Source organism: Trachymyrmex cornetzi, unplaced genomic scaffold, assembly GCF_001594075.2.
Source record: "Trachymyrmex cornetzi isolate Tcor2-1 unplaced genomic scaffold, Tcor1.1 scaffold45, whole genome shotgun sequence".
Lineage (NCBI taxonomy): Eukaryota > Metazoa > Arthropoda > Insecta > Hymenoptera > Formicidae > Trachymyrmex > Trachymyrmex cornetzi.
This window is the reverse complement of record NW_017299289.1, coordinates 77546-90863: the sequence shown is the minus strand read 5'-3', so window position 1 is coordinate 90863 and position 13318 is coordinate 77546. Positions and strand designations below refer to the sequence as shown.

Genomic DNA, 13318 nt, shown 5'->3' with positions numbered 1-13318 from the left:
TACTTATTAGGGTGCAAGCTTTCCCCCTTTATGTTATTCTGACGCGCTCGAGTAAATCCCAAAATCCCCGCTTGGCTTCCCCTACTAGTACTATTAAACTTTTATTCTATTACTTTCCAATATTTGTTCTTTTTACAGGTTATCATATCAGATCTTTTATTTTCTATCACATCTTTATAATGAGTTGCTAAATCTATTAAAATAATTTTCTCGGCCTCCAAAAATTCGTAGCACATTTACGTTGTTTATTACTTATTATGTCTTCTACGTTCATTTTTAATTTAATTTGTACCGTTATGCTCCTTACACGAGTATTCACATAACACGATGCTGCACGTTGCCGTACAATACTGTTAGAACCAATATTGGACCAATCAACGACTGAGATTTAGTAATTTCTTTAAGTTACGACACATAGGTTATAAGTTTAGCTAAACGTTTGCATTGTAACCGTGGTAGAAACCAATCAACGCCAAGTCTAGGTTTAGTTTTAACGAAAGTTTGGCTAAACTGGAGATTAAGGCAAAAGTGATAGAAACGGGTCATAGTCTCGTGGAATCTTGTCTTCTATTAGTTTATAATTTACTTGCGTTGCTTGTGCTGCAATTTATTTCAAAATTGCATTAAAAAGTTCTCCAATCTTACCTGGAATTTTGAAATACTATTTGATCTGGAAAATCCGGAAAATATCGAAATTTTTTAATAAGATTTCAATCAACATCTTTTTTTTTTGTTTTAGTAATTATTCATTATTAATTTATTGATGGTAAACTAATTGAATTAATTATAATACATGAATAATTCGTATCTTAATAATTTAAATTTGATGCAAGACTGAAACTAAATTGTGAATTCAGTTTGAATTCAGTTAAAGAAGAATAATTATATCTCCCATTGTGTGTGTGTGTCTGTAATATGATGTACTAATTTCATCGATTACATGTCGTAATTGCGAATCAGGTGGCGAAATCTTCCATCTTCGTAAAACCGGCTTTGTCAATAATTACAAAAAAAGACTTCTATTTAAGAAGCGGGTTGCATGTATATCTGATCCGACCGGATGACATGAATGTAACTCGTTTTCTAGTACAGAGGAGGAAAGGAAATCAACGTAATTATTAGCAAAATATTTACGTAACGCTATTTATATAGCGTCCGAGAGCGACACAGACGCGAAAAAAAGAATGTTACATCCATCATCCTTGCGTGACCTATTCTCTTGCGTTTCGTACGCACACGCGGGAACGAACTGTGCAAAAAAGGAAGAACCCGCGGCTCTTCCTGCACATATTTCGAATTCCACGCATCGATGATCGTGTATGCAATACGCACGCATTCAAAAATATTGCGTCACCGCAAATCGCAACCAATCAGCGAAACTCACGTAAAACGTCGCATAAATCAATTCGTAATAAAAGAAATCGTTTTTTTTTTGTAGTTGTATAGGGAATCGTATATCACAGACTTATCGCTAGACATATCAAATGGCGAAGTGGCACTTTATTTGTCGATATCTTACTAAGGAAAAACAGCGACGCACAAGAGAATAGATTTCAATCTTTTTGTTTTGTATCTCGAAGAAGAGAGAGAGAGAGGGAGATTTTATATCTTATGATAAAATTGTTTAGACGAATATATTTTCTCAGTAATCACATGCACACACTAAGAAAAATGTTTTGTTGTACATGAACCAAAATTTTGTTTTAACAACGAACATTTGATTGAAGTACAACAAACAAAAATTTTTTGTTGAAATGTATCGAATAAAACTATAATTTTACGTAAACAAAATTGTTTCGGTTGGTATAAATAAATATTTTTGTTATTTACAAAGCAAAGAAATTATTTTGCAAAAGCAACTAAATTTTCTGTTATATGTATAAACAAATTATTTGCTAAAAAATGCCTCAACTAGACAGTTTTTTGCTAAAGATACTAAACTTTTCCTAATGCATAGTAGTAGCTTATTACAAACTATAATCGTCACAGTAATGTTATCATAACGTAAATTATATGTTTTTTTCTTGATAAATATGTAATGATATGAAGTAATTGAACAAAATTATTTTTATTTTTATTCATATAATATTAAGAGCATTTGCTTTTGCAAAAGTTAAAACATTCCTTTCTTTGAATAAAACGTCGATAATATCGAAATATCTAAGTTTGAAAAAGCACTTTTTGTTTTTTAAAAGTGATATATTGTTATTATGAATGTTTCTAAATATAGTCAACTAAATCACGCGGTATGCATGTTGAATATAATGAGACTTATGTTTATTCATTTTATATAATGCATATTTCTAAATAACGCATGTATAATTTATAACTATATTTCCGTACAATATTATAATTGTATTTGCTGATTTGTATATATTTATCGGTAATTAATTATCTTTAAATGCTTTCAAATATAAATTAAACGTTTCATAATAAAAACGAAAGATTGTTGTAAAACCGGAAAGTGCATTATCGTGCTCTTATTTTAAAGCAGATATCCTTCTGCATTCGTTTTTGTTTTTTCTCTTTGATATGATTCACTGCGTCGACAGAAACTGACAAACGGAATTCGCAATTCATCGATCCTTCTGATTTTTCGTAAATTGAGAAGCAGTCAAATTGCGCGATTAACTTTGTGAGAAAGTACATAATTCGAGAAAAATTTAAACCAAACAAAAATTTGGATCAATATAAAGTTTCAGATTTGCGATTTTACGTTTTTACAAAATAAACTAAATAAATATTATAACAATATGTTGTAAAATATGAAGAATGCGAATTTATGATAATTGGGAGAGTTTCGCAAATAGTTTGAAAATTAAAATATAATTTTACAGGCACGTCATGTATTGTGGGATGAAGAAAAATGTAAAACTGACTCATATGCACATATGGAAAGAATAATTTTATTGAAAGATTTAAAATTTACTGGGGATATAGATCTGAAAAAAAAAATCGGGCCATCAAAATAATTTTGTTGAAAACTGCTAGAACGTCAAATTTTTTGCAGTATTGCTCTTTTTTTTTTGAAGTTTTTAACGTAATTATTTTAATTATCCAACAAAATTACTTTCAGATCTGCGTTCAGCAAAATTTTAGATCTTAAGCAAAATTATTCTTTCGGTGCAATGTTACGATATCTATATCGATCGCAGTAATCTATGAGTAATTCGCTTCTACGAGAACGGGGTCGCGCTAAACAGATCGAAGTGTTTCTAATGCATCTCTGACTAATCTATTAGCGGTATTCCTTTAGGAAGATTGGCGGGGGTCGGATATTTGTAAGGTTACCGGCATGTATATGTGCGAATGTAACGATGGTTTTACGAGTCGAGTACACGTGCACCGGGCGTGACATTGACCAATTGTGAGCGCGAGTCGTTCCAGCCGTACGCATCGGAAATTACTTCCGGCAACCGGATCGCTGATACATCCTGCGCGATCACTCCGGTGATTATCCCATTCTGCGGTTTTTCATCGCGTGTTACAAATTACACGGCTTCGGAAAGCGCGAACGAGTCCTCGAAGCTCTGCGTGCCGGTCGCTAACGTTCTGTGTTAACGAGGGTCACCGATACCTTTCATCATTAAAATATGTCGCTCGAGGTATTACGTAATCTTCCAGTACGATCTCTCATTGGTACTTATTGGAATTGTGTCAAAGCTTTTATGTTATATAATGGAACGTTCTGTCACAAATGACTTAAAAAATTTTTATCGTGGTAATATATTAATATTAAATGGTACTTAGATAGAAGGGTTAATTCTCAGTAATTCTCAACCACAATTTATTTAAGAAACACGAAATCAAACGTTTCGATTTTTTTTTCAATTTCAAGCTATATTAAAAAATATCAAACTTTCCACAGCACATGACGCGATCGATCAATACTAGTTCCTAAAATTTGAATTTGTGTGTCACCTTTCAAATTGTCACCATTCAAAATTGAGAGTTATATTGATCTTCGTTTAAATTAATATTGACATTTTCAATCGTCAGGCGGAATCTAATAATAATACCTGTGGATTTCATATCTTTCGCCTTTATGCTTTTGTTATTAAGATCCCGCTCGTTGACCGAAAATGTCAATATTTATTCGGTGTTAACACATCGGTCCCATTTCACTTATTATTCTATCGTGATGTTTCTCCCTTTCTCTCATTATCCTTCTCCTTAATTATTTCCTCAATTTACTTAATTTTATTTGGTTTATTGGGGAATTATAGAAACGCCGGCTATTTGCAAACTCGACGTTATCGATTTTCTTTCAAGGATTGTTATATTCCGTTTACTTAGTAACGAAATAAATAGATGGACAATGTGCGAACGGTTGGCCAATAATGACTCCTATAACTTACACGATGTGCGCTACTTGCGGCAAGTTCGAATAGTTGCAGGCAATAAAGTTTTACCACAATACGTTGAATGCCACGATGTACCGCTACCTCGCGGGTTCTTGCAGCTCTCTGTGAAGTCGCGTCTGCGGCCGACTCGAAGGCTATACGAAAACGCACAACCTCGATATTTATTATCCTATTAAGAGGAGGTCGTATCTATGCTGGGCTGAAATCAGACTGAAACGAAATGAAAACGAAATTGCATTCGACAACAAAATTAAAGAACTCTCTCAATAAATTCTCTCGATTAAATCAAACATTTTATTAATTTATTCGAATTAAATACTGGAAATTGAAATTATGATACTCGGAGTATCTCTGAAAATGTTTATACGCGAACGCGAGTACTCTAGTTGATAATAAAATATCGGAATGCGGCAGCGCAGGTTTTTAATACGTTTAGTTATGTCATATCACTCGATTGTATCGTTCAGTTCTTCGCTCTATCGAATAGCGAAATCGTTATCAGAGCTTATCACTCCGGTTTTATACAACAATTGCAATGTTATGGATTATTTTAAGACTCCGCGTCTGTTGAATTTCCGTAGTCGAGTTGAATGAAGCAAAGGGAATCTTTTATTGTCTCCTTCGTGCACAGAGAAAAAGATTTTTCTTTGGATTTAGTATTCCTATTTATTTGACTAAAATTTGTTCTATTGAAACAACATATGCTTGTACGAAATATTATTTGTTTGAATAAAAATTTTGTTGTTTCATTCGAGAAATCTGTAATAGAAATAACATTATTATTTAAAGTAATATCTTTCAATTACATAATATATTATTTGGTTACAATGAATACAAACAATAAAACAAATTGTTTATTTGAAAATGGCAAAATATATTCATAGAGGTTAGGTTATTCCATGCAAATAATTGCTTTCTTAGAATAATCATTACATTTTTTGATCGAAAATATGGAAACAATGGCTTATACTACGTCTAACAACAGGATTAAATAAGCAGTGCTATGTGCTACATCAATTATGTTTGTGCCGTACAGCTGATGACGCGAATACTGAAGATAGATATTATCTGTTCAAACAAATAATGTATTTAAGACAAAGATATACATTGTTTCAAATTGAAACAATCGCACTTATTAATTCAAACATTGGTTTGTTTGGACCATTCCAAATAACCAATTTATTTGGATACAAAAAAATTTATCACTTTCAAAGAAATCTTTTTCTCTGTGTGCAATCGGTGCATCAAGTCACGACGTTAGGTCGCTAAGTGCAACGGCTTACGTTAATGAGCGCGCAGCGTTTTAGCATGCCGGCGACAATTGTGCCGAAGCCACGCGGAGTTGGTTAGCGCACTCGGTCGGCTCTTCCTCCTGATGCTCCGCGTGTCTTCCTTACGGCGAAGGGAAAAAGAGGAGGCGCGAGTGGCGGCTGCGACGGCGGCAATCTATTAATAGAACACGGACGCGTTATAGATGATTGTCGTTATGCGCTTTGAGCGATAACCGAGTTTCGCATTAACGACGGATCAAGAAGGAGGGCGGTCGCGGACCCCACGCTCTCCGGGATTCACACTCGCGAGGAACGCGCCGCCGTTGTCGCGTCGCGGCGTCGCTGGCATACGGCGTGCGTACGGCTTCGTGCTCGCGGCTCGCGGCGGCAGACAGCCTCGCCTCAAACCCATTTTGCCAGATTACATAAACCGCACTGCAAAATAGAGTTGCGAAAAAAAAAGAGAGAGAAAGAGAGAGAGAGAGAGAGAGAGCTCAGCTCGTTACGGGTTGATGCATTTGTTTGTCGAGTAAAATTGACAACGAGATATTGCTCTTTTACTTTAAAGTGACACAATTCAAGAAACGTGATTTTCGAATTATTACTATGAATGAATTGAGGTTACCTTATCAATCCATCAGAAGTGTGAACTAACTTAATTTTAGAAAAAATTGTAAAACATGTCATAACTCAAAAAAGATCTAAACATATCGTCAGTCATTTATCAATTATAAAAAAAAGTATGGTTTTTTAAGGATTGTGGAATATAAGCGACAAAAGTAATATTTAATCATGTTAAGAATATATTCTTTTTTTCAGTATTATTTGATTAGTGAATTATTTTCTGTCAAATTGATAGTTTTTTGCTTTTTTCATGGAAAATGTAATTTTTTTTTAGTTGTGTTGCTTTTAAAGTAAAGCAGCGATAGATATTTTATTATTGAAATAATTTCATTTTATTAAAATATTCACAAATCAAATATCTAACGTCATTTAACACGCTCTAATTCGTTTTCCCATTCGCAGAATTCATTCGGCAGACCCGACGACATCGTCGCCGCCGAGACGCTTGCAAATCATGTGCGGTGTAACAACTCCTTTGTACACGCCGTATTTCAAGCGCAGTTCCGGTCTAGTCTGACTTGTCCAAGATGCCACCGACAGTCGAACACCTTCGACCCCTTCCTGTGCGTGTCGGTGCCGGTGCCGCAGAATCATCGGCAGATGAATCTCTACGTGAACGTCCTCTACACATCACAGCAGCCGCGGCAAGTCAAGATTGGCGTGAGTGTGAATCAGGCTGCCAACGTGAGAGAGCTCCGAGAAATCCTAGCCAGTGACACTGGCGTAGACGAGAATCATATGTTATTGACCGAGATTCACGAAGAAGGATTTCACAGGTTAAATTGCAATTTAAAAACTTTCAAAAATATATATTGCACTCTGTAGGTGAAAAGGAAACTATTAGCGTTGAGAATAAGTATTGCGGAAAAGTAAGCATAGAAAATTATGTATTTTTATAATGCGAAACTTCTCTTATAATAAATTTTGTGAATTTTTTTGTTTTTTGTAAAAAGAAACAATAAATGAATCATACTGTACCAGAATAAATTTCAGTCACATATTGCAAAAGAAAGTACGAAAAATGTCGAGGTATAAGGATACAACCTTTTTTTATCGTTTTGCAATTTTTATTATAATTGGTTTGTATGTTAAACAGTTTCTTTATATCATAATAGTGAAATAAAAAGAATGATATATATCTCCTTTTTTTTCTTTCTGCAGAACCTTCTCTGATTGTCAGCCTCTATCCGTTATTATGGAAAACGATCCACTGTATTGCATTGAGCTGCCGCAATTGAAGGAACCTACGGAGCAAGCGTATATCTTGCTAGTTTGGATCAACGTTCTCGTAAAGGGGGATCTGAGGCAACGTTTCGGCAGTCCGTACACGATGCAGGTGTCACGCGAGACGTCCTATGAGGATCTGCAGAAGCTTCTACTCAAGGAGATGCATAGCACGCTAGCGGATGACGTTCTCACAACCAGCCAAAGCCCGGGTCTCTTCAATATCCGCGTTGCCGATCCGGCGGCGACGCCGATCCAAGACGAGCATCCCTGCATCGATCCTTGCGTAGAGCATCCTCTTTACACGGAGCAGATCGAACAAGCGTTAGCGCTTTGCGCCGACGACTCGGGTCCACAACATGTAAAGTTGATCCTCGAGTGGGACGAGGCTACTAAATGCAATATTATACAGGACGATAGCGACCAGATTGAGGAACACGCCAGCGTGAAACAGTTAAAAACTAATTCCGAGCTGGGCGGCGCGGTAACTTTAGAGGAATGTTTTGATCTGTATACGCGAGCGGAGATATTGGGTGCGGAAGACGCATGGCATTGTCCTTATTGCAACAAGAAGCAGGAAGTCGTAAAAAAACTAGGTCTCTGGTCATTGCCTGATATATTAGTCATACACTTGAAAAGATTTCGTCAGCAATCTAAGCAACGGTCAACGTCCAAGCTGACTATGCTAGTGGACTTCCCTTTGTACGGTTTCGACATGACACCACATCTCGCTCACAATGGAGTTCAGGCGACGCATAATAACGTTACTAGCTTGGGTGGTCTGGGTTGGTCGCCCTGGAAAAAACCACGACCGCGACAACACAATATCCCCAAGTATGACGAGAATGTCTACGATCTCTATGCGATATGCAATCATCACGGGCAGGACTTACAGGGCGGACATTACACGGCGTTTTGCAGAAATCCATACGATACGCAGTGGTACTGTTTCGATGACACGCGCGTGGAAGCGGTTAATGACACGAATCTAATTACAAACTCGGCGTACATGCTGTTCTATCAGCGAAGGGGCCTGTCCAATAATTCGACGGGAAATTCGTCCGCGGCGTCAACGAGCTCGGCTGGTTCTGGTCTAGATCACTGGGTATCGAAAATGCCACCGTTTTATTTCAATAATAAAAGTACCAGTGACGTAACGAACAACAAGCAAAGTAAATCCCAAGAGATACTGTGTCAGGAGAAAATCGTCGAAGAGAAGAATATGACTAACTTCACTAGAGGCTGCGGCAACTACGCGACTCTGCAGCCAAAGAAGAGGAACGCAGTGACAGAAACCGATATTGGGCAGATCGATCATTATTCAGACGACGAAGCACCTTGTAGAAGAGAATGGGTATGTAATGTATGTTATATTCAAATCAGATATATTTGTGTGTGCAGTAGAAGAGCTATAATACTGGATTTTAATTAATAACATTGAATGATAAAAGTAAATTAATCGACTAATTTTCATCGTAATATTAATTGCAGGCCTCCCCGAAACCTGTGCGCAAGACTTCATCCATCACGTTGACGCCACACATACCGCCAGCAATAATTCAGACTGCTAGCAGTGATCCGAATACAACGGTGATACACGAATCCACGTTGTAACACACGATATAAGCCAGACTGAGAGGTCTGGCTCGAGCAATGCTCAATGTACAGTGCCTGGTGTGCCGTGATGTTTGAACAACATCGAGTGGCGAGATTAAAAAAAAGAAGAAAGACAATTCCCCGATAGAGTATATAAATCCGTTATTTTTCGATTACTGAACGGGGGATGCGATACGTTGAGAGACGACAAAAGATCGTTCCTTCACCTTGAATTTATATATAAAATCGCTTTCTCATGGACGCCAATGTGGATGATGAATTTCAGCGGCGTACTTCTCTTCGCGCATGTTATTTCGAAAGAGAGGTGTAACAAATCTACACCCAAACGATTTTTCGAACGATAAATAGAAATACGAGGCATTAGTAATTTTTGTAATTGTAATACCATGTTTGTATACAGCTCGCGTGAATTGTATTATATGATAGCAGCTAAGATAACTTTTTAAAAGAAAGACAAATCTTATACTCAGTATATGAAGAATCGCGTATATTCTTAAGAGAAGGAAAAGAAACCTTTAGTGTTTATATTATACAGTTAGATATCTTGAATGCAATAGGCAATTAAATTCTACCTATGTCCAGAGGAGGGAAAAGATATTTCCAGATCGACAAACGTCGTTCGCATCGTGTCATCTTACAATGAAAGTATATGACAATAACGAAAAACAAATTTGTACGTTACAAATCCTGCATTAAAAATACACACCTCGTTTTCTCTACGATTGATCGTTTCTGGACATACTGTGTAACTACTCGACCGTTGCTTTGAGAATCTATATGCTTATAACTGTAATATTTATATTATACCTGTATCATCCACTAGTGGCCTTATCTAAGTAATTAATACTGATACACACACGTCACATTATTAAGCATATTAATCATAAGCGTATTACTCACAAACAAGCGTTTTATTTTAGATATCGAGACTGTTTTTTGCGAGAGCCACCGAATTGTGTAACATTAATTTCACAGTATCCTCGTCTGATTTAGGCATCTCGTTTAGGAAACACTTGTGAAAGTTATAGTTTATATCACAGCCTACAGTCAAGTTCTTCCAATGACTGTGTGGTCACAGCGCTCTATTAATGTGAAAAAATGAGTGATCAATTTTAGAGAGCGATACGGCTTTTCTACGTAACGAAGAACAAGACAAATCCACAGTTGGTTTCTTATCTCGCGATTGAATTGATTTCAATCTCTCAATTTTAACAATCATTCCAATCGGATGTTGAGTAAAGTACGAACGTGAGAACAAGCGCGAGCGTGAAAGCGAGAATTTATAAATATATATATATGTATACATAACAAGATTATATGAGTGAAAGATGTTTAAGTTATTTTATTAATTAACATTTATTACTAGTCACACGTATCGTGGACACGGGTAGTCAGTAACGATGATTAGAGTGCAAATGACAAAATGTGTTTACTATTCGCGGATTATGATTTTATAAGTTCCATCAATCGACTGAGGATGTATACACATATACACACACACACACACACACACACACACACACACACACACACACACACACACTATTAAATATCACTTACTCTTTCATTGAAATAAATAGAGGATGTATATGTATATATATATACGGGAGAAATGTGTCATTCCACTTTTAAGCACGTTACAACAGTACATACAGCTTTGTCGTTCTTCGATCTACGGCTCTCGTCGTTCGTTGCATTTTGTTACACGTTTACAAAGAGAAGCGGGAAATGATATCGTGATATTCTACAATTCGTTGTGTTGGACCGTATATATACATATATATGTATACATATATGCATACCTTGTCTTTTTGAATATCTTTTTAGGATTAGCGGTAACTCTCTTCTGCGAACTTCTTTACTTATCGACCAAATAAAACGGGACTTAAGTAACCGAGACGGCGCTGCAATTCTGATATCTTACCGACGATATGGCAGAAATCGTGAATAATTTGAATAATTGGAAAATAAATACGATGAGACAAAATGCGAGATGTTTTTCTTCCTCTTCTACATCAAAACGGCATCTTTTTGACTTAAACTTTTCCGCGAGCACGTTTCGATTCGCGAAAGATGAGCGTTTGTTTAATTCTTAGAGTCGGAGTTTAGCATCAATATATATTTAAAGTTGCAAATCTGATGTTAAAAAAATTATGCACATCAAAATTTATAAAGTTCAAATTTTTTAATTTAAACAAAATATAAGAAGAATCAAAAGGAAATATAAAAGGTACATCTAGCATAAAAATTATGAAGAATGACCAAACTTTGATTAACTTAATTAGTGATTAATTTAATCGGCAGAGTTGCTTAAAGATTTTTATATATATTCAAAATGGAATATTAATAATTTTATTTATATTAATGAAGTAATAAAAGTATTATTTGATAATTATTGATTAACTTAATCAATAATTAATTCAATTGACAGAATCATTTAAGATAAAATTTCTGATATCATATCTCTACTCTTATTTAACAACGCTCCTATTTTTTTCCATGTTAAATAACAAAGGCTAACAATTCCGTTTATGTTAAAGAAATAATTTACTTGACAATTAATTTACTTGATAAGTTAATTGGAGTCATCGTAAATGCGGCCAAGCTCCAATTAAGAGGATATTCTAATGTATCGGGTAAAAAAAAAACCGAAATATTCTTTTTCATATTCTTGTAGTTTGAGGTCTTGAAAATGTGTAGATTTTCAACCTATAGCTGACTTATAAAGAGATACTGAAATTACTCATTATCTACCTTGTAAATGAGAAACTTTAAACGCGTTTTTTTCCAAAACGGCATTTTTCAAATCGGGCGCACATTTTTCTCGCAAATTGCTGGGTCGATCAGCTTCCGCTTTTGTAGATGTATGGTGTATGTACATATTAGGCTATCGTTCAACCCTCCAGCTTTTTGATATCTTTAAAATTACTATTTTTCCGGGTCGCTAGGAGTAAATATTTTTTTAGTAAAAATCGAAGTATTTTCTTTTAAGTGCTGTCATTTTATTAACTTTTCTTCCTATGATTTAGTAAAGGACTAAACGACAACGATCGTTAAAATCGTAAAGAATAAAACAAAAAAAATTTTTATTTTTTTCAGATGAGGATGGCAGCAATCACTGCATCCGATAAAAACGATTTTTCGCGATAGGACCTGCGTGTCTATCCATATCTTGTATAATATACAATAAAAAGCTTTGCAAATATTTGAGGAGTTACGTCAAATACGAATGAAGGTGAATGCAAAACATTAGCTGTAGGTTTAACCGTTTTTATAAAATTAATTCCCAACATTTACTTTAAAAACGAGTAATCACACTAGAATACCTTCTTAACTTATTAATCATCTTGAATTATTTTATTAACATATAGATAACATTAAATGTTATTTATTTGATACATGGGAATAATATAGGAAGAAAGATTAGAGATCAGGGCTGAGAAGCGAATAACATATACTCAGAGAAAAACATAGCATTTATGGTAGTAACTATAAAGCTTATTCTACAATGTGCTTTTTATTTCCTGTTTCTTGTTTTTTATCTTTTACTTTTTTCTCCTTTCCAACCGTTTTATCAACAATTGTATTTCTTGCTACGTATTTCTTTCGAAGTTCGTTAACTTTTATCTCGGGTGACAAAACAAAAAAATCAAATAAGAAGCAAAAAGACAAGATATAAAAAATAACATAAAGCAAGAAACAGGAAACAAAAAGTACATTGTAGAATAGGCTCAAAGGTGACACATACTAGATTTACATGTAGAATTAATGTGCATAGTTAAATAAACTAATGTGTGTGTATATACAGCATTGAACAAATTACTTTATAATTGCAACAACTACAAAATAGTTTATTTAATTAAGTATACACACATTAATTCTACGTAAAAAATTTGCAGTGATCACTTTTATACTTGTCGTCACTAATAACTGGTTCTACCAGTGTAAAATTATAGCTTTGGTCTCAGTTCAATTTACTCTTTATTTTTTCTAATCTTTAGGATTAGAAAAAAAAAGTAAGTTAAATCGCGATTAAAGTTAATCTACGTTAGTTCAAAACGCGGGCATAAGTTTTTTTTTCTGGCGCGTGTTTCTACCAATGTAGATTTTAATCGCGGTCCAACTTGCGCTTCACCTTTTTCCAATTCTTAGAACTAGAACAAGAAGAAGAGCTAGTTGAACCAAGGTTAAAATTAAACTGCAAGATTTAAAATTAAA

General features: G+C 35.0%; 1 protein-coding gene across 1 annotated transcript in view; it reads left to right on the top strand.

The window, feature by feature from the left end:
* LOC108764760 (ubiquitin carboxyl-terminal hydrolase 31) overlaps positions 1 to 10637 on the top strand; it is a 20256-nt gene extending 9619 nt beyond the window's left edge. Inside the window, exons 3-5 of the mRNA XM_018513135.1 lie at positions 6662 to 7035; positions 7421 to 8837; positions 8975 to 10637. Of these exons, the coding sequence (XP_018368637.1) occupies positions 6662 to 7035; positions 7421 to 8837; positions 8975 to 9097 (1914 nt within the window). The 3' untranslated portion in view covers positions 9098 to 10637. The remainder of the gene's footprint in view (positions 1 to 6661; positions 7036 to 7420; positions 8838 to 8974) is intronic.
* The last annotated feature ends 2681 nt before the right edge of the window (positions 10638 to 13318 follow it).